The 22027-nt window shown below is 51.3% G+C and overlaps 1 protein-coding gene across 2 annotated transcripts in view; it reads right to left on the bottom strand.

Annotated features, from left to right (window-relative positions):
• VRK3 (VRK serine/threonine kinase 3) overlaps positions 1 to 21816 on the bottom strand; it is a 36642-nt gene extending 14826 nt beyond the window's left edge. The window contains exons 1-12 of one of the 2 annotated variants that reach the window (XM_060651805.3): positions 21544 to 21816; positions 20592 to 20654; positions 15750 to 15889; positions 15027 to 15176; positions 13648 to 13842; positions 7713 to 7777; positions 6061 to 6127; positions 5068 to 5152; positions 4686 to 4791; positions 3156 to 3248; positions 1530 to 1662; positions 313 to 433 (exon numbers count right to left, since the gene is read on the bottom strand). In XM_060651805.3, coding sequence (XP_060507788.2) covers positions 313 to 433; positions 1530 to 1662; positions 3156 to 3248; positions 4686 to 4791; positions 5068 to 5152; positions 6061 to 6127; positions 7713 to 7777; positions 13648 to 13842; positions 15027 to 15176; positions 15750 to 15888 — 1154 coding nt within the window. In that variant the 5' untranslated portion in view covers position 15889; positions 20592 to 20654; positions 21544 to 21816. The remainder of the gene's footprint in view (positions 1 to 312; positions 434 to 1529; positions 1663 to 3155; positions 3249 to 4685; positions 4792 to 5067; positions 5153 to 6060; positions 6128 to 7712; positions 7778 to 13647; positions 13843 to 15026; positions 15177 to 15749; positions 15890 to 20591; positions 20655 to 21543) is intronic. The other variant, XM_060651806.3, reaches the window with a different exon arrangement.
• Between the last annotated feature and the right edge of the window lie 211 nt (positions 21817 to 22027).

Here is a 22027-nt window from a genome sequence, read left to right as displayed (position 1 = left end):
CTCCCCTGAATCCTTCCACAGACCCTGCTAAGATCTCATCCCACGGAGGATACTGAGGCTTGTGAAGGTTAGACTGCCCACCCTACACCCTGCAGTGGGGAGGCTGGCGTCTCACCACAGGCAACATGGCTCCAGAGCCCACGCTCCTGTCTGCTGGAATGAATGCTAGAGGACACCCCTGAGAGCTGCAGAGGCCTTGACTCTGTGGGACACTGCTTTCCCCTCCTTTTTGTTCCCTGGTGGGTTCTGAGCTTCTGCCCCACCTGTGGGGGTGCCAGGCCAGTGCTGGCTTCTGCTGACCCCTAGACTCACTTCTGTTTCAGCTTCATGATCTTTTCGGTGTTGGGAAGGCAGTTTGTCCACGGCAGGATCCCGTACAGCCACTTCAGCAAACAGTAGCCCAGGGTCTGGAGGTCGCTGCGGCGGAAGGGCCCTGGGAAGGGAGGGCAAGAGGCGGCAGCTCAGTCCAAATGTTCTACTCCCTGACAGATCCACCCGCTTCCTTTCTCTCTGACTGAACCTTGCCCTCATGGACTCAACCATCTAAGCACACGAGCTTTAGTCTGTTCATTCACTTTTCATTTGCCTGCTCTCGCACTGTGATGAGTCTCTTACTCTCGTTCACTCTCTCAGCCATCCTTACCATCCCCGCTGTCACTAGCTTACTCCCTCATCTCTTGTCTTTCATTCATTCACTGAGTCCTCGGCTCTGTGTACCAGGCCCCATTACACCTTCTTAAATCCCAGACAAGAGTTTGGTTGGGTCCCAGCCCTTGACAGTCTACTGGGGACACAGTACAGTGTGGGATTACCTGAGTTGCAGGGGAAGCAGGACAGGGTGAGAGGGAGCCCAGAAGGATGGGCAACGAACCCAGCCTCAATAGAGGAGGTAACGGAGACTGTCTGATTTATTTTTATTATGTTTCAGACAACAATTTTTGTAAACACTGAGAGTTGACTGTACCAGACCTTCCGATATTGGAGGCACAGGGACCACCCCTTTCTTGGGGGAGGTCAGTCCGGTGGGAGGACACAGGCAGGTACGTGGATGGCCATGACATCAAGGGATTTGGGAAAGAGAGGCTGAGACCTCCTCAAGGAATCTTCTCCTCAAAGTACTTTCTTCTTACTTATTCTGTACATTTTCCTTGGATAATCTCATTCCTCTCCCAGGGCTTCAGCTGACAGCTCCTGAGATACTGCTGATATCTGGGTCTCTGTCCAGACTTACTCCTGAGCTCCAGACTCTTGGGCAACTCTCATGTTCTAAGCCGAAACCAGATCTCGAACCTGAACCTCTGAAACTCTGGGGCCTCCTTGTGTCCAGCTACTCGCTGCTGTCATTGGTGCTGAACGGCTGCCCTACAACTCCCTGATACATCCCATCCATGGTTCCGAATCCCCATTATGGCTCCCTTAGTGTGACTCCTGTGTCTGGCCACCTGCTGTCCGTGGCTGTGAAAACCCAGAGCTGCCCTTATATGAGAAGTGTACCTCCGTGGTCCCGAACCCCTTCTCCAGACCCTTACCACATCCCTTGTGCAGGTCAAGGCTAATGAACTCAAGGTCCCCTTCATGTGGGCTCCTGCTGCCTTCCACATTGGCCACGTGTTTGCCACCGGGGGCATAGCGGAAGGTGAAACCATAGCCTCCCAGCATCACCTGGGTGGACATGGAGAGAAGCCATTCAGTTTGGAAGTTACGAGCTTGGATTCTCGAGTCAGAGATTTCAATCACGGGTGCAATTTGAAACAAGTGAATGCCGAACAGTACAGACGGGTGTGAAATGTAAAGAACCCAAACTGACCATCCCCAGCTTCCAACCCACGCCCAGAAGGAACGACTAATAATCGTCTCTTATGCATGGTTTCAAATAGCTTTCTTTGAATAGCTGGTAAACACACGGATGCAGAAGGGGCTCTAGTTTTCCACAAAGGGACATTATACCTCTTGTTGACATCATTATACCTCTTGTTGGACACCTGGTTTTTGCATGTTTTTAAAGTGGGCTGCACACCTAGTACAGAGCCCAATGCGGTGCTTGAACTCACCACCCTGAGATCAAGACCTGAACTGAGATCAACAGTCAGATGCTTAACTGACTGAACCACCCAGGCGTTCCCCTGCAACAGCTTTTTGCATTTTAATGTTTATTTATTTTTGAGAGAGAGACACACACACAGAGTGCGATTGGGAGAAGGGCAGAGAGGGAGACACAGAATCCGAAGCACGCTCCAGGCTCTGAGCTGTCAGCACAGACCCCGATGCAGAGCTTGAACTCATGAACTGCGAGATCACGACCTGAGCCAAAGTCAGATACTTAACGGACTGAGCCACCCAGGCGCCCTGTTTTTGGCATTTTAGTAGTAGTTCCGGGCATTAAAATCTGGAGCCAGATAGACCCCATTCAGCCGTGCCTGAAGCCAGCGAGGTTCTGGCTTTTTCCACTCAATGGGCCACAATTTGCAACACCCCTTAAACATTTTCTTTTTAAAGCCTTGTTAAATCAGGTTTCTGTCATTTGCAACTGAAAAAGTAATTAGAATTTACTTCAAAAGGTTTTTTAATCAGCACCCCTACGAGGAGTGTATACTTAAGGTTCTTCCTCTTTACTATCACAATCAGTGCTGTCAGAAACATTTTGTACATATATCTTCGCAGAGGCCTGTGAGTATACATATAGGACACATTCGTAACTGGTGGATCAGAAAAACATACCCATTTAAAATTCTGACTATATCCAAACTGCCTTCCAGAAAGGTTGGCCAATTCCCACGTCCAGCAGTATATGAAGAATTTGTTTCCTTACATCCTTATCAGCAACAGATAACCATTCTTTTAAGTTTTGTCTACTCTTAAGATAGGATGTTTTAATTTTCATTTCTAGGACTACTGACATCATTTAGGGAGGTTGAGCATCTTTTCACATACTTAACCAACCTGTGGGTTTCTTTTTCTATGAACTGCTTTTCCTATCCGTTTTTCCTTGTTCTACTAAGTTGCTCATCTCTTCTTATTTATTCAAAGGAGCCCTTTACATATGATAGACAACAATTCTTTACCTGCAATAAGCATGGTGAAATACACGGATGTTTTGAGACAGATGAGACACTGAGCCCAGAGAGCCCCTAGGGTGGAGGGGACCTAGCTATTACCTGGCTCAGGTCCTCTGGATTAACAAAGACGTTCTCAGCTGTCACATTTCCATGGACGTATTCATTCTCATGGAGGAACTCCAGGGCATCCAGCTGGGGGAAGAAAGACAGCCTCTCCATGAGTAGCTTGACTAACACAAAGAGGTTCTGAGGCAAAGCCCAGTGAAGGAATCTCCATTTAGGCCTAAGGTCAGAGGCGCTACTTGTGGTTGGAAGGGGAAAGACTGTTTAAGCCTAATTCTGAGTGAAGCATTAGGAAGCCCCATCTGCCAACACACCCAAGCATGTCTTGTTTTTTTGTTTTTTTTTAAGTTCTTAAAATTTTTTAGTAATCTCTATACCCAGAATGGGGCTCAAACTCACAACCCTGAGATCAAGGGTTTTGTGCTCCACTGATTGAGCCAGCCCAGGTGCCCCACAATTTGTATTTCTTATGTCCAGCTCTGACTTCTCTACTGAACTCTAGACCCATACACTGAACTGCCTGGGTGGTAGTTACATCCTGAATATATCCCCAAGCCCACCTTGACCCCAAGGCTTACCTTTCCACTAGGTTCTGCTTGTTCTACAAACTCTCTGTCCCTACAGCCCATCTTCTCAGGCCCTGTCCGCTCGTGCCAACCTCGCCCGGTCTCCATCTCGCCCCACCAGTCCATCCCCACACGGACCACAGGGCTTTTCTGCACGCAGAGCTGATCCTGCTCCTCCCTTGCTCCCGATCCTCCTATGGCTCCCTAGTGCCCTCAGGAGAGTCCCAGGTCCTGAGCTTGGTGTTCTGAATGATCTGGTCGCTACCGACCTCTCCACATCAAGCCCGCCTTGTCTACCCCTTCCCCCTCTACATGTCACACTGGAGACACACTGAGCATGTAGACCTTCAGGACTCTTAATATGTCACTCCCTGGCCACTTCCACCTCTCCGGCAATTTAAATTGGGTCCTCTTATCCTCCATCATAGCAGAGGGACATTTCTATTCAGAGGACATTTGCGGCTTGTGAAACTGTTTACTTTAAGATCATCCTCCCCCACTAGACATAACAACCATGTCTGTGCTACTCCCAGCCCCTGGGACGGTGTCGGACACCCAGCAGGGACCTGATAAATATTTAATGCAAGGATGGATGGATGAGGGAATGAGTGAATGAATGAATGAATGAAGAAACAAATGCCTTATGCTCTCTCCTATACAAGCCTGTGCCCAAGCTGTATCCTTGGCCTGGAATATTCTCTTCACGAATCTCCACTCCCACTCCACCTGGCACCCTGCTATTTCCCACTCGTGGCTTCTACTAGGAAGCCCAGCTGAGCCCCTCTTTTTAAGGCTGGGGCCCCTTCTTCCACCTCTCACCTGGGAATGCTCGTCACTCTGGTTCTAATGGCCTAGTGCCCACCTGTGCCTGTCAAGCACTAGCCCCCGGTGTCTAGCAGAGGGAGACACGGGTTGAATGTGTCAATGAACAGGCCAACTGGTAATCTAGGACCTAGTGCGCCATCCCCTGGATGGGAGCCAGCAACTTCTAGGTACATACCAGCCGGCAGGCCATCTGGAACACAGACCTCACCGACATTATATGCTTTGGGTTGTCATCCAGGACCGACTGAAGGCTCCTCCCCAGGGTGGGAAACACCAAGAACCTGGAAGATATGAGTATCCCAGGAGGTGGGAGAGATGACCGGGGCAGGGGGGCAGAATCCAAGCCACCAAGGAGGGACCGTGGCTGGGTGGCCACAAGGTCCCGGTCCTGGGCAAGATCAAGGGTTCCTGACTGGTAGGGGATCAGCGTGGCTCAAGGCTGTGGAGAGAGAAGCAACTGGCTGGCCAACGGCTCCGGGGTCCCAGCCATGCCTGGTCACGTGACGGGGAGAGAAAGAACGGGACCAGTGAGGTGGCTGGCACGTGAAGTGACTCACCTGTACCTGTCCTGGTGAATGCCAAAACCGACACAGGTGGGGATGGCCAGGAGGGGGGTCGAGTTCAGCTTCTTCCACTTGTGCACTGTGGGAGGCAGGGAACTGAGAAGTTAGAGTCCACCTGGTCCCGGGCCCACAGCCCGTTCTCCGAGCGGAAGCAGAGACTGCCTGAGCCCAGACAGGACCCTCGGTACTCCCAGTCAGAGACACCACCTCTGCGAGTGGGTGACAGCAGGGTGGGGACAGGGTGGGCATCGCTGACCTCGGGCTGTCATCTGTTTCTGCGGGTGACAGGGGGTGAACGAGGCGGAAAGCACATACAAATCTGGAGCGGGAGGCCTCAGAACAACAGAGTAACCTCTGGATTCACACGTGTGACTAGTAAGATCAGGAAACGTCTCCGCTGGTCCTGGCGTCATTGGATGCCTGCCCACCTTCCAGCATCTCAGTTGGGTGATACAGATCCAGTGGTGTGCTGGCCAGGGGGAGACAGCCCTGAGCTGCAGTGTTTGCCAACTTTCGTGGTGTAAACACTTCCCACCGTGGCCGATTTCGGGCCACTGATCTGTCGTGACAGAATGTGTGGCTGGAAGAGATGCCAGCACGCCATCGCGCGGTGTTTTCGCCAAGCAGGCACAATGGCTGTAAACAACCCTGAGAGTATAGGTCATAGACAATGTAGACAAGTAATTAGGAAGTGATGAGTTTTGAGTATTTGAATATTTACTACTGTTCTTAATACAACTTAGTTGACTGCAAGCTGATGTAATTGATTTTAAGTAATGACTACGTTGAGCAACTGGCCGTGGTACTTCTGATAATTCAACACTAGGCTCTCCAGGCCCACGGTGTCTGTCCTCTGAGGCCCAAGGCCCAAGGCCCAAGGGGTGATGGGGCGCAACCGGGCCCTTTCCCACACCTTCAGGGGGAAGTTAGTTGCCCTGACCAAGAATTCACAGTTCTCTCCCCCTTGTCCATTTCCCTGCAGAATACCTTGCAAAGGCTTGGCCGCCCGCTGGAAGAAGTTCTGCTCAATGAACAAGCGCCCATCCTTGGCATCCTAGTCGGGAACGGCAGGGGGAAAGGTGTCACAATGCAAGCTCTTAGACAAGGGCTTCAAGGACATTACTGGCCAGGTATCACCCCAGGTTAGTGCCAGCACAACCATCACCAAGTCCCCCACTTCAGAACCAAATCCCCTAGGGTGCTGCATGTGAACATGTTATTTCCATTGCCCAGATTTCTTTTATGATAGGATCCACAAGTTTCCCTAGACATGTGGCCTTCAGCTAAAAACAACATTTCCCAGCCTCCCTGGCAGTGAGGAATGACCATGTGACCAAGTTCTGGCCAACGGAGATGTAAGCAGAAGAGATGTGGGCAACTTTCAGGTTATGCCCTCAAAGGGCTGGGCAGGCTCTCCCTTTTCGCTTCTGTTCCAGTTGGCTGGAATGCAGAGGAGATGGTGGGAGCTGAGGCAGCCATCTCAGCCCATGTGGAGCCGCCCATGTTGGAGCAACGAGAGAGAAAGTGGGCTCCCCTGTTCATGGAACCACAGTGATAGCCCTGGACTACTGCCCCAGACTTTTACGTGAATAAAGTAAAATATTACTTTTGCTGAAGCCATTAATAATATCGGATCATTTTTTCTACAATGCAAACTGAGTATTTTAATTAAACACAACCAGTACAGCTGGGTTCTTAAGAGCACAGGGCTAAAGAGCTAGGTTCAAAGCTCAGCTCTGCCATTCATTCATTCTTTCTACAGAGCACCTATTACGTGCTGAGTACTCTACTGGCATTGGAGATACAGCAGTGAAGAAAGCCACTTGCATGCTGGTTGCCCCTGGGCCAGTGATGAGTCCCCATTTTCTCACCTATTAAATGGGGAAACAGAGTAACCAGCTCACAGGCTTGCTTGTGAGACTCTTAACCCAGGGTCAGGCATGGAACAGGCTCTCGACGAACAGGGGCTATTACTCATCTGTGAGCCTGGCTCCGGAGTCCTCGCTCTGAACCACTCACACAGCCTCTGTCTAGGGCCAGGGGAAGGCACCCGGACTGGCTGCCACAGTATTCTGGGGGGGGGGGGGGGGGGGGGGGGGGGTTAAGGGTGAGAAAATCTGAATAAATGAAGGGAAGACAATAAAAGTTACCTACAATCCCAGCTTTCAGAGATGACGAGGTTACTAACCAAGACGATACCCTTTTATCAGATTTCACGGACTCCTCAGTGTAAGGACCCCATCAGATTGCTTCTCTGATGGACTCCAACATCCGGCACAGTGAAAGACAGTGGGTGCTCAACAAATACATGCTATGAGGCAGACAGGTAGTGGGCAAGTGGGCCACACAATGTGGGTACTAGTGGCTTCATTGCAAGGGTGAGGACACTCAGCCCCTCCAGACTGCACAGCCCAACGGCACCGGAACCAGGGCGCAGGGAGAACTTGACTGCAGCTTCCCAGGTCTCCTGTGATAAAGAACCTGAGGCTGGAGGGAGATGTGCCCACCCAAGGTCCCACTGCCCCCTGCGGGCTAAGGTGGAGCTCTCCTGCCTGTGTCAGCCCTCAGAGGGGGCTTGGAGGTCAGTGGTACCCAAGCCCCAGGCCCTCCCCTTGTGACTGCCCCCCAGGGACACTCACCAGTTTAAGCGAGAATCTTTGTTTCTGGGGACTTGACTTGCAGGTGAAGGTGGAGACAGGCTCGGCTGTGGGTGGACAAAACGAACAAGGTTATGATCACCAGGGAAAGTGAAAGTCATGGTCCTGAAACTTCTCAGTGAAGAGCAAGCAACACTTCCGCTTGTCAAGTGCATGCTTGGCTTTCAAGACCTGTTCCTTCCCAGGTCTTGGAAAAGTTCTGTTTTTTCCTCCTTTCTCTCTGCTAATATTCAGCTACACAAAAAGGGTTATTACCAAGCAGGCCTGACTTCTGTCCTTGGAAAGGCTTGCTTGCAAGGGCGGTCCATGGCTGGTGTCTGGGTACTTGGAATTTCAGGAGGGCTCCAGCATCACTGAACCAAGCAGAGGGGCCCCCTGTGCCCAAACTATTATGCTGAACACCTGCTTTCCTTCTGGGAGTCTAGAACGTTGGTACGTTCCAGGCAGAGTGTGCCTAAGTGACCAGCTACCAATAAAAACCTGGGGTATGAGATGCCTGGGTGGCTCAGTTGGTTGAGCGTCTGAGTTTAGCTCAGGTCATGATCTCGTGGTTTGTGAGTTCAAGCCCCCACATCAGGCTCACTGCTGTCAGCGCAGAGCCCGCTTCAGATCCTCTGTCTCTCTGCCCCTCCCTTGCTCATGCTCTCTATCAAAAATAAATACATATGAAGAAAAAAAAAAACTGGGTGCTGGGTCTCTCAGGAGCGTCCCTGGTAGACAACACTTCACGTGTGTTGTCACACTTCCTTGTGCATCCTCCGGGAGCCCCTGGGGAAGGGACTCTCGGAAGATTGTACTGGTCTCCCCTCAGATGTCACTCCGTGGGCCTTTCCCCTCCCTTGACTGTGCTCTGCGTCCTTTTGCTGAAATGCATTGTGGCCCAACTATGTGCTGAGGCCTGTGGGTCCTCCTTGTGAATACCTGAGCCTGGGGGGTGGTCCTGGGGATCCCCAATACACCAGATACTTGCATTTGTCTACACATGTGGGTGGGTACCATGGGACGGATGAAGCCTTGTCCCAGCCCCATCCCCACCCGGGGAAGTGCCGTCACAGGTTGACTTCTGCTCCTCGGGGTCCTCTGAGCTGCAATCCCGGGGCTGCCCAGATCCAATGGCTGATCCAGCCCTGCTGGCTCAACACGGAACCATGCTGAACGACCACTTCCGTTCCTGAGTCCCCATGGGGCCATCTGAGCCTATCGCCGGGTGGGGGGGGGGGGGGCACCATCCACATCCTTCCTCCTCTCTTCCTCATAAACACCCTGCCTGCTTGTCCCATGCTGCTCAAGGATAAACCCGGTGCTAAGTGTCGGCTTTACACGCATGGTCTCCCTTTAATGGTCTCAGGACAGCCCCGGAAGGTCTACTATGTTAGGATTACTGCTGCTGCTGCCATTGTTGTTAGTGCCACCTGCCGGAGGAGAGGAGAACTGCGGGTCAGAGAGGCCAAGAGAGGCTGCTCGCAGGGAAATCAACTCTCTGTGTGAGTCTACACGAGGTGCTAGACCTCTCTGGGCCTCCACTCCCATGCCTGTGAAATAGGAGTGATGAAGCCCGTCCCCAGGATTGGATACAAGGGCTCAGGTGGCCCAGCAGGAATGAGCACGGCAGTAGCTGAGCACATACCGTACATTTGAAGCTAGCTGCATCCTTCACATGCACCGCTCAGAGAGCCCACTCAGCCCCGGAGCCCGGCACCAAGCCAGGCTCCTCACGAGTGCTCAACATCATCCGGGGCCCATAAACCGACACACTGTTGTCCATTCCCGAGGCTCTCTGTGCCCTCCTCCACCCTTTCAAATCCTTGCTGCCCCTTGCTCAGCCAGATTGGCGCTGTCCAAGGTGTGGAAATAAGGGAGGTGACAGTTACCCAGAAGCCATCCTTGCCCTCATGAAGCTCCAGCCAGAGCAGGGTGGGAGTCCAGGGTTTACAGAACCCAGGACCGAGGGTGACCCGAGCCAAGCCTAAGAGAGGGAAATGTGTGTGTGTGTGTGTGGGGGGCTCAGATCTCAGGGGAAAGGGGGGTCCTTTGCACCTGTGAGAAGGGGACTTGGGGAGATCACCAACAGGTGTCTGGAGCTGGCTGTGGCACCTCTCAGGCATGCTAACAGTACCCAGCTCACAGAGTCCCCACACAGGCGGGTGACACATATGCTCCTGACGCTCAAAAGCAGGCGGGGACAGTTGGCAATTTCAGTGCGATCCCAGGCACTACTCTGCAGATTATGAGGGGCTTTTTCTCTTGAGCTCCTTCCTCTATGTGGCCCTCATGCCAATAGCCCGCAGAGCCAGCTGGGCGATTCCCATTATAGAGGGGAGCCCACAGGGGCCCAGGAAGGGCAATGAGCTTGGTCACTGGTCCCTGCGGAGCCAGGCTATCAATCCAGGGCTCCAGACTCTGGGACGTGGGGAGACCCCTGCCTGATGCGGACCTGATACATGGAGAGCATGCAGACAAGAGCAGAGCAGGCAAACAGGTGGAAGCGCCCAGCTGCCAGACGTTGCAAGAAAGCTGGTCTGGGATCCAGCGTAACCAGAGCGAACCGACTGAGCCACCCAGGCGCCCCACGAGAGTTCCTACAAAGAAGGGGGCTAGAGAAGGTATAACTAGAGAAAGGGGGGAAGGCATGGGCGTGATGGAAGCAGAGAGGAGCTCGATACACCTTGAAGCTGAAGGAAGGGCTATGAGCCCAGGAACACGGGCGCCTCTAGAAGCCCGAGAATGCGAGGAAACAGGCCCCTCCCCACCCCCAGAGCCTCCAAAAGACTCGTGAGACTGATTTTGGACTTCTGACCTCCATGCCTGTAAGAGAACAAATGAGTGCTGTCTCAAGCCACTGAGTTTGTGGTAATTTGTTACGGTGGCCACAGAAAACTGACACAAGCCCCCAATCTCCGTCCACAAGGGCACAGACCCAGAGAGTAGTCCTGAACTTGAGCCCAGGCTACTTTTCATAAGCATAGCGCCATGAGCAGCTGCGGGGATTTATGTGGTGACCCGATACTGGTTCTCCCAAATTGTTCCAGGGAGATGGGGAGGGTGACGTTAGAACTCAGGAACTGACAAAGGAAAAGGGTGACCACTCATAGGGCTGTATGAATAAGGGAATAAGATGGGGGGGGGGGTGCCTAGGCGGCTCAGTCAGTTGTGTGTCTGACTTTGGCTCAGGTCATGATCTCATGGTTCATGAGTTCGAACCCCACATTGGGCTCTCTGCTGTCAGTGCAGAGCCCGCTTCAGATCCTCTTTCCGCCTCTCTCTTTGCCCCTCCATCATTCTCTGTCTCTCAAAAAAAAAAAGGGGGGGGGGAGTGCAAGCTGGTGCAGCCACTCTGGAAAAGAGTATGGAGTTTCCTCAAAAAACTAAAAATAGAACTACCCTACGACCCAGCAATTGCACTACTAGGCATTTATCCACGGGATACAGGTGTGCTGTTTCAAAGGGACACATGCACCCCCATGTTTATAGCAGCACTAGCAACAATAGCCAAAGTATGGAAAGAGCCCAAATGTCCATCGATGGATGAATGGATAAAGAAGATGTGGTATATATATACAATGGAGTATTACTCAGCAATCAAAAAGAATGAAATCTTGCCATTTGCAACTACGTGGATGGAAGTGGAGGGTATGATGCTAAGTGAAATTAGTTAGAGAAAGACAAATATCGTATGACTTCACTCATAGGAGGACTTTACAAGACAAAATAGACGAACATGAGGGAAGGGAGGCAAAAATAATATAAAAACGGAGGGGGACAAAACAGAAGAGACTCATAAATATGAAGAACAAACTGAGGGTTACGGGAGGGCTTGTGGGAGGGGGGATGGGCTAAATGGGGAAGGGGCATCAAGGAACCTACTCCTGGGGCGCCTGGGTGGCTCAGTCGGTTGAGCGTCCGACTTCAGCTCAGGTCATGATCTCACACTCTGTGAGTTCGAGCCCCGCGTTGGGCTCTTTGCTGACAGCTCAGAGCCTGGAGCCCACTTCAGATTCTGTGTCTCCCCCTCTCTCTGCCCCTCCCCTGCTCATGCTCTGTCTCTCTCTGTCTCAAAAATAAATAAAAACATTAAAAAAAAAAAAAAAAAGGAACCTACTCCTGAAATCACTGTTGCACTATATGCTAATTTGGATGTAAATTTTAAAAAATTAAAAATAAAATTAAAAAAAAAAAAAAAGATGAGCTGATTGGTGTGATGAACTTAGAGCGGGGCCCAGAGTGAGCTAAGAGTGTCAGCTGCTGTACTAAAAATTGCAATTGTGGGGGTGCCTGGGGGGGCTCAGTCAGTTAAGCTTCTGACTCTTGACTTTGGCTCAGGTCCTAATCTCATGGTTCATGAGCTCAAGCCCTGCGTCAGGCTCTGTGCTGAGCATTGGAGCCTGCTTGCTCATCTAGGAAATGGGGCAGCGACCGTGCTGACATTGCTCACTGGGTGACAGTGCTCCATTATGAGTTAGCAAGTACGAAGCAAACGCACGTCCATGTGAAAGCATGTGCGCAGATGCTCACAGCAGCACTAGTCACCAGGGCCAAGTGTGGAAACAATGCACACGTGCACCGATCCATAGCATGAAGAAACCACATGTGGTATGTGCAAGGCCATGATGTAGTGTATCACTACATTTATCAGAAATATCCAGAACAGAGAAACCCAGACAGACAGAGCAGATTAGTGGTTGCCTGAGGCTGGGAGGAGGGGTGTGGGGAGTGAGTGCTTTGGTACAGGGCTTCATTTAGGGGTGATGTTCTGGAACTAGATACACATGATGGCTGTGCAGCATGATGAATGGACTACAACTCACTTAATAGTAGACTTTAAAATCGTCATTTTGACGAAAGGTCAACCTCATTTGACAAAATAACAACACCCCCCACCCCCAAAATCATATAAAGCACTTGGAACACGGTGCGGCCTTGAATAGGCACTCAGTAAACATTAGGTTGATTAATACCAATCAGTGCACAGTTTTTGTTTTCTTCATTGTACCAAGGTATCTGACTCCCCCTTTTTTTTTTTTTTTTTTTTGAGAGCGAGCAAGAGAGAGTGCATGAGCAGGGGAAAGGGGCAGAGGGAGAGAGAGAATCTTAAGCAGGCTCCTCGCCCAGAGTGGAGCCCGACACAGGGCTCAATCTCATGACTGTGCAATCATGACCTGAACTGAAATCAAGAGTCAGACGCTTAACTGACTGAGCCACCAGGGCGCCCCAGACTTCTTTTTTTAATCTTTGACTACTGCCAGCTTCCAAGCCCGGCCCTGCCTCTTCCGCTCCCCGCTCCACATCTGGGCAGGCTGATACGAAAGCCAGGGGCTCCCTTCTGTGGTGTCGGTGGGAGAGGCGAATCACATGAGGCCCCGGCCCCTGTGCGGGGAACCCTTGCCCAGGCCTCACCCTTTAACCAAACAAAAACCCCGATCAGGCACCTTTCCTTCCTGGTTCAGAGTGGTTCAGAGCCGCTCTCAAGCAATTAGCCTTTTGCATTCTCTTGGTCTGTGTCACCCTTAATAATCAAACCAAATTGTTTTTTTTTGGGGGGGGTTCCATGCTATCTCTGCAGGGTTGATAGAACACTCATCATCGTCCTCATCATTCACCCTCACTGGGCCTGCGCTCCCATATGACAGAGGTGGACATGGAACGGGAGGGGGGGTGCCTTGTTACATAGGGCACAGAATTCCCAGTTGGCCACGGTCCCCAGATGTCCCCATCACCTTTTAGCCTCCTTACTCTACCTGCCCAGCCCCTGCAGGTGGGTAGGTTTGCAATCCCAAGTCTAAGAGAAAGCTGTCTAGAGGCAGGTGGGCAGCTGGGATGTGGCTTTCATTTCCATTCTCGGAAAGGGGGTCCCGCCCCTTGCCCTGGCTCAGAGATGCCCCTGCCAGACCCAGCACCCGCCGGCCAGTGGACAGCATACCTTTATAGAGAATGCCCTGGTTGTCCCTGGTCTGGAGGGATCCCAGTTTCCAGTGTCGCCCATTCTTGTCTGTCACCACCGTCCCTGTGGGCAAAGCCTCAAGCGAGGTTGTCACCCGGCTCCGCTTCAGGGTCTGAGGGCTTTGCCTGGTCGCCTGTGGGCTGCTTTTGGGGGTTGGGGGTCTGCTCCAGGACCCTGCAGGAAGATAGTCAGAATAAGGAAAAAGCAGCAACAGGGAGAGACAAGTTGGATGGGTAATGGGACAATGCTCATCATAGGGTTCGTTTATTCATTTGTTCTTTCAACAAATGCTTCTTGGGACCTTTCATGAGTCAGGCCCTTGTGCAACAAAGCTGGGGACCCGGACACGAGTCAGACCTGGGCCCTTCCCTCAGGAGCCCCTAATTTGGTGGGGGAGTCTGATCTGGACACCGTCGGTCAGAACTGAGTCCGAAACAGGACAATACAGAGGGATAAGAGAGAGAAACTGATACCGCCTAGAGAAGTCAAGAGAGGCTTCCTGGAGGAGGGGATGTTTGAGTTGGGTCTTGTTGGATGAAGAGAAGTTTACTGAGGGGAAAAAAGACCTTCCAGACATTCGACCAAAAATATCCTGAAACAGGACCTGGCCACCCTGGGCTGAATATAAAGAGTCAGAAATTTGTTAGACAGAGGCCCTGCCCTTGAGAGGCTCCCAGACTGGCAAGAGAATGGGGGGCAATGGTGAGGAGAGAGACAACGACACAAGAAGAGATATTATCTACTCCATTCTTCCCACCCACCATCCACCCAAGGCGTAGAATGGCAAGAGGCAGAGGGGCCTGGAGATAACAAGGGACAGAGGGGAGGCACTGGGGGCTGTGACTTTAGATCCAAGGGCCCATTAGGAAGGAGAGGGTACACGGTCCTCAAGACTCCCATGCTCGTCGGCTGGCTCCAGGCCTATGCACATGAGTCTATCTGGTCCCTGCCCACACAGGACTCTCAGTCTAGCAAGTGAGGCAGAAAGGGCCATGGAGCCTGGAGGAGACATGTGCTCAAATGAGGGTGTCACTGGCACTGGGGGCTAAGAGGGCAAAGAGAGGGAGACGAGGCAGCCTTGATCTAGCCTGTGGTGCTCAGGAAAGACTTCCTAGAGAGCTGCCCCTCGATGCCAGGATGAAGAGCTGGGGCTGGAGGGGCGATAGGAGGCAGGAGGCTATGCACAGGTGGGGACAGGGGCGGCTCTGGCTGTGTGTAGACGGACTGGAGGCTAGCGATGCTGCAATGAGGGTCTAGGCGGGGTAGGGGATGCCCGGGCAGGGGAAGGATGCCCCAAATACTGTCCGGTGACCCACCGTTTCCCCGTCTAGTCAGGCCAGGTTGACCCCAACTCTCACCTTTGGGTCTCTCACAGGGTCTCAAGGTATCTTCAGACCCAGAACTGTCACTATCAGAGAAGACGGATGACGAAGAAGAGGTGACAGTGCTGGACCATCTCACTTTCTTGGAAGAGCTTTCAGAACTGGTGTTCCTCTTTCTCCTTGAGCCTGGAGAAAGGAAGACAGGATGCAGACTGAAATTACAAAGGCCTTTTCCAGGGAACCCTAAACTGGAAAACCCTGAGGGCACATTCAACCACTCTCTTCCCGCCGATCCCCAGAGCCAAACCTCGCTTCCTCGGTCACCTAAATATCTAAGCAAACTATCCCTTCATTTTATTTTTTTCCTCCTCTCTTTTATTTGTTTGTGTTTATTTATTTTGAGAGAGAGGAGGCACTGTGCGCGAGCAGGGCAGGGGCAGAGAAAGAGAGGGGGAGAGAGAGTCCCAAGCAGGCTCTGCCCTGTTAGCTCAGAGCTGGACGTGGGGCTTGATCCTGCTAACCATGAGCCGCAATCGAGAGCCGGGTGCTCCACTGACCAAGCCAGCCAGGCACCCCCCGAGTTGTCAACTTTAAAACCCAGAGGCCGATCAGATGCCGGGAAACTGAGTGTAGACAGAGTCTGAGTCCTGGGCGGCCCCAGGATCAATGCCGGGTCAGACAGGCTGCAAAGGTTTCTGGCCTTCCTCCCTCGATGCATGCATACATGCACTCGTCACCCCTCAAAGGGCTGGTTCTTACCTCGGAAGGATGACGTAAGCGGTCTGACAAAGGTCTGGCACCCTTCATGCTCCTCCACAGGCAAAGATTTCCCACAGTAGGGGCAGAATTTGAACGTTGCTTCGATATTTTTGCCACAGTTTGGACAGAAGGTGATCATGCTAGAAAACAAAAGGTGGGGGAGGGAACAGGGAGCTGAAAGCAAACCTTCACCCACTGCCAGTGAGTAGTTCATCTGGCTCCCCATGGTGACAACATTGCAAAAGGGAGAAAAGTTACTACATTGGAATATACTCTCTTAGGAAGTGACCACTTCTTCTATTTTTTTTTAACATATTTATTTATTTAGAGAGAGAGAATGGGGAAGGGGCAGAGAGAGAGGGAGAGAGAGAATCCCAAGCAGACTCTGTGCTACCAGCGCAGAGCCTGACGCGGGGCTTGATCTCACGAACCGTGAGCAAGAAACCAAGAGCCTGAGCCGAAACCAAGAGCCGAAACCAAGAGCCGGGCGCTTCCCCAGGAAGTGGCCACTTCTAAAACAACCCCCCCCCCCCCCCCCCCGCCAAGCATCCAGCTTCTAGCCACCCATCTCCCCCCTAATGGCCCCGGGCAGGTCAAAAGCAGAAAAATGCAATGCGAAACTGCAGGTTTCACAGAAGATATGGGAATTCCTTGGAGTCCATGAAAGTTACGCAGAACCGCTCAGGTCACTGAAGCACTGAGGGTCTTCTGCTGTACTTCCGATGTTTGTTTCTTGAAACACACAATCGGTTTGGGAGAGACCGTGAATGCTCACCAAATATCCACGTGCTCCCCTACCCTTCCCGGGGGTCCCCTGCGGTTACACCGGGGCCACATAACTAATGCTGGTTAATGGCGTGTGAGTGGAAGTCAATTCCCAGCTGAGACAGTTAAGAGCCAGAGGACCCCCTCCATCCACCCTTTCTCAGCACGCATGACCCCGGAGGCCGCATCACTCCCCTGGCATAGCTACAAGATGAAGGAGGGCTGTGGGGTCCACGCTGGAATCTCATGATCAGTGAATAAATACACGTTGCATTAAGCCCCGAGGACCGTAGCATCCGCTACTGCAAACAGCCTGTCTTATCCTGACTTAGTGAGACACAGGTGTTGACATTATCCTTTAGGCTTTGTGTGTCTCTGGGATATTTCCTAACACTTGTAAAAATCAAAACCAAAGGTACACACAGAGCCTATTAAAAAGGCGGACACGGCAGGTGTATTCGTTTGCTCGGGCTGCTGTACCCAAACACCACTGCCTGGGGGGTTTGAACCACAGAATTTATTTCCTCAGAACTCTGGAGGCCAGAAGTCGGAGATCAAGGTGTGAGCAAGGCCGGTTTCTTCTGGGGCCTCTCTCCTTGGCTCACAGATGGCTGCCTTCTGTGTTCACATGGCCATCCCCCTGACTGCGTTCCAATCTCTTCTTGTAAGGAACCAGTCACATGGGATTAGGGCCCCGCTTTGGTCTGTTCGGGCTGCGATATTGAAATAGGACAGACTGCGTGGCTTATGAAAAACAGAAACTTTATTTCTCAGAGTTCTGGAGACTAGGAGGTCCGAGGTCAAAATGCCACCATGGTTGAGTTCTGGTGAAGGCCTTTGGGGGTCCAGACTGACAATTTTTCCTCAGTCCTCACATGGTGGAAGGGGCTAGGGAGCTATCTGGGGTCTCCTTCAAAAGAATACTGATCCCATTAGTGACGGCTCTACCCTCATGACCTACCCTCCTCCCCAAAGGCTCCCCTCCCTAATACCATCACATTGGGCATTAGCATTTCAAAATATGCGTTTTGGGGGAGGGGGACACAAACATTCAGACCGCGGCTGGCCTACCCTAACAACCCCGTTTTAACTTAATTTCCTCTTAAAGGCCCTATCTCCAAATACGGCCACATTCTGAGGTACTCAGGGTCAGGGTTTCCACATGATGGAATTCTGAGGGACACAAGTCAACCCATAAAAACAGGATTAAACTAGTTAAGCAAAGAAGAGAAAATCAACAAGGATGCCAGTGCTATGGGTACTTCAAGCAGATACATTTTACTTTTTTAATTTATTGTTTTTTTTTCTTTTTTTTTTTTTTTTTTAATTTTTTTTTTTTCAACATTTATTTATTTTTTGGGACAGAGAGAGACAGAGCATGAACGGGGGAGGGGCAGAGAGAGAGGGAGACACAGAATCGGAAACAGGCTCCAGGCTCTGAGCCATCAGCCCAGAGCCTGACGCGGGGCTCGAACTCACGGACCGCGAGATCGTGACCTGGCTGAAGTTGGACGCCCAACCGACTGCGCCACCCAGGCGCCCCTGTTTTTTTTTCTTATTTTTAAGTAAACCCTACACCACACGAGACTCGAACTCATGACCTCGAGATTAAGAGTTACGTGCTCTACCAACTGAGCCAGCCAGGTGCCCCTCAAGAAGATATATTTTATTTTACTTATTTTTTAAGTAGATATATTTTATTTATTTATTTATATACTTTAAACTTTTTAAAAAATGTTTAATTTTAGAGACAGAGACAGAGCACAAGCGGGGGAGGGGCAGAGAGGGAGGGAGACACAGAATCCCAAGCAGGCTCCAGGCTCTGATCTCTTAGCACAGAGCCCGAGGTGGGGCTTGAACTCATGGACCAGACCGGGAGATCATGACCTGAGCGGAAGTCGGAGGCTTAACTGACTGAGCCACCCAGGTGTCCCTATTTATAAATCTCAAATAGCAGAAGAAAGTAAGATTATTTCCTTCGCCCTTTATTCTAAGACTTGGCATACAGTACTGATTACCAACTGGCTACGGAAACACAAGCCAAAGTAAGTTTGCTCGTGACTTCACGTCACCTCGCAAGAGAAAGTTCTCTCCTCTTTTATTTTTGACAAACAAAAATTGTACATATGTGGGGCGTACCACACAATGTGCTGCAATTTGTCCATATTCTGAAATGGTTACCACAACCGCCTGATTAACATATCCGTGACTGCCCAGAGCTGCCACTATTTTCGTGTGGGTGGTGAGGACCCTTGAGATCCATTTTCTTAGCAAATTTCAGGTATTTGATACATTATTATTGACTACGGTCGCTATGGTCTCCAGAATTTGTTATTCATAACTGAGCTTGTCCCCTCCCCAACACTTTCTTTTAAAAGTAGGCCCCACGCCCAACGTGGGGCTCGAACTCACGACCCTGCGATCAAGAGTCGTCTGCTTTTCCAACTGAAGCCAGCCAGATGCCCTGAAAGTCTATCTCCTGTGATCAATATCTTTTTCCCCACAGCCTCTGGTAACCACCATTCTACTCTCTGTTACTAGGAGTTTGGCTTCTTTTTTTTCTTAGATTCCACCTAGAAGTGAGATCATGCCATAACTATCTTTTTGTGTCTGGGTCAGTCTGATCAAACCCCTTTTCCTGTATTCACCGTAGAGCTTGGTGTCTGTTGCACCTGTAAACAGGAGAGTCCTTAAAATCTGGCTCTGGCTCCAGGCTCCTGGATTTCGGTTCCATATCCACTACGTGCTGGGCATGTTACTTACCCTCTCTGTGCCCCAGTCTGCCCAATGGTAAAATGCGGCTTCTAACGGTACTTTTTTTGACCGCTAGAGTAGTTGCTGGGGCCTAAATGAATACATTTATATCAAGCGCTGAGAACAGGGCCTGGCCCCCGGAAAGCCTTTTATGTTAGTGGCTCTTATGACCGGATCATGCCCCGTATCCAATTTACATTCCAGTTGTTAGTCCTTCTCTTCTGCCCCTTCTCTTTCCGGAAGTTCTGCGCCTCCCAGGCTTCTCCATTTCCACTTGGTGCTGACTTATGGACTTCCAGTGCTTGCCCTTGAAAATCACAGGCCGTCCAAAGAGCTCAGGAAAGAAATCGCAGCCAGAGGAGACGAGGGTTGTGCTTCCCCTTGGTCTGCAGAAGAGCAGAAACCACACTGTGGCAGAAAACTGCCCTTCCTTCAACTCCCACCAAGGAGCCGTGTACGATGTCAGACCGCAAAGGCTGTTGCCAAGTGTCTTTTAAGGAAACCTGTGGGTTGGTTGTGGCACTTAATTTGTTGTCCTGGTTGACATCTGAATGGACAGATCTCTCTTCTCGAAGGGATAAATATGGGTGAGCATTTTTGGTAAGCTAGAGGAGTCACCTCCTCTTCTCGCTTCAGGCCACTGCCCACCTGAAGCCCTTCTGGTGACGTTGGAGCCACAAGATCAAAATGGCCTGGGGGGCGGCTACCCTGAAGAGGGGTTCCAGTCTTTGTATCCATGAGAAACTTGAATTTGGGTTCAGCCACTGAGATATGGGGGCTGCTGCTAATGCAGCATAGTCTGGCCTCATCTGACTAGCAAACTAAGACTTTTGTTTTGTTTTTTAATTTATTTATTCTGAGAGAGACAGCATGCACGCCCACAAGCAGGGGAAGGGCAGAGAGAGAAGGAAAGAGAGAGAATCTAAGCAGGCTCCCTGCTGTCAGCACAGAGTCCGACACGGGGCACGAACTCACAAACTGTGAGATCACGACCTGAGCTGAAATCAAGAGTCAGACGCTTAACCGACTGAGCCACCCAGGCACCCCTAAGACTTGGCAGTTTTTTTGTTTTTTGGGGTTTTTCTGGCTTTACAGTGTTAAGTGGTTTTGCCTTAAGTGGAGTTTTCCCTCGGTGCCAAGTGCCCTTGGCTAAAGATGGCCTCTAGGATGGGGCAAGCACCTAATCCAGTGACCCTGTCACATCCACGATAACTTTCCTCCTGGGAGTGAAGTCTGACAGCAGCAACACAGAAGAGGCGGAACAGGAGCAGGCTGTTGGTGGGGAATAAGCTATAAGGGGGCCTGTCCCTGAGGGGATGGTACCTTAATGGGGTCACAGTCTGGCCTTCAGATTCCCTGGGCTGGAAACTCCATCTTAGAAGAGTCCTGTAAGTGAATAAAAGTGGAAAGGTTGACTCGGGCCCATTTCACATATAAGTGAAAGATAATGGTTAATGTTTACTGATCACTGGCTATGTAGCCCGCAAGTACTAAGTTCATTCACTCACTCAATAATCACTCACCGAACTCCTAATATGTGCTAACCACTGGGGATACAGCAGCAAAGGAAACAAACAAGGCCCTTGACCTGAGGAAGCTCACATTCTAGTGGAAGAGGATGAGATTAATAAACAAATGAGCAACTGTTTAATAGGTCAGATGGAGGTAGTGTTACAGTAAACGCTCAATAAATATGGATGGAAGAAGGCAGTTTCACAGTAAAGTCACCTGTCCAAGGTCACATGGCTAGTTCAGGACTTAAACCCAACGCTCCAACGCTCAGGCCGGTCTTTATTATCCATTCACCCATTTATTTTATTTGTTCAACCAATATTTACTGAACATTTGCTATCTGTTAAGAATTGCGTCCCTCCTAGGAGGTTCTCAGCCATTGTACAGCAAAAGAGCTAAAGGCTACTAGACTCCATCCACCTCAGGGAAGGAGGGACAGTCTTCTGGATGACCACGACTCGCCTAGGCCCCGCCCTCCCCAAAAATCGGGCTTGACATAGTGTCAAGACAGGACGGCCGACAAGCTCCCTATGAGCCCCGCCCATCTCCGTCGTAGCCACACCCGCCAAGAGCCCACAGGGGCCTGAGAAGGCTGCAAGGACAGATCAGTAATCGCGGCGACAAGAAGCTTCTTTCATAGAGACCCCCAGCCCGGGGGCCTCCGTCTCCCACAAAGGGTCGTGCTGACGTCACAGGCAGCACGACCGAACTGTGGTCACTGCATCAGGAGACCTCTCCCTTCTCCGCCTCACTTTCCCCTCACCTCTGGACTTCGTGAGCGGGGTTGGGAGCCAGGTATCTGCGGCCAGATTCTCCGACCCTTCGCGGGAAGTAGGACTCACCTTCTCAGTTGTCCCGCGTAAACTTCCGGGAGGCGGAAAGCGCTGCGCGCGCATCCTGGACCCGAGGAAGGACAGCGCCCGCGCAGGCGCTGCTGGCCTCCGGACTTCCCTCGGGCAGTGACCGGGAGGGATTATTTCCTCATCGCCCACCCCCATTCCACCCTCTTTTGGAGGGTTTCTGATTCTACTGCGCATGTGCCAACGTGACCCAATGGTAAGGAGGAGTGAACTACGAAGCATCTCTCCGCCTATCAGAGAGAGGCCTTGTAATTTTCCCGCCTCAAACTCCGCCCCTTGCTTCCAAGCGTCTTTTCAGGAATTTCCGCCTCAACGCGTTTCCATGGCAACCCGCCGTCTCCTTCAGGCCAGAGTACGCTGCTTAGCTTGTCCTTTAACTGGGTAAAA

The sequence above is a fragment of the Panthera onca genome, chromosome E2 (assembly GCF_046562875.1).
Source record: "Panthera onca isolate mPanOnc1 chromosome E2, mPanOnc1 haplotype 2, whole genome shotgun sequence".
In the NCBI taxonomy this organism is placed as follows: domain Eukaryota; kingdom Metazoa; phylum Chordata; class Mammalia; order Carnivora; family Felidae; genus Panthera; species Panthera onca.
Note: the sequence above shows the minus strand (reverse complement) of the source record. Positions and strands in the feature narration are given on the sequence as shown.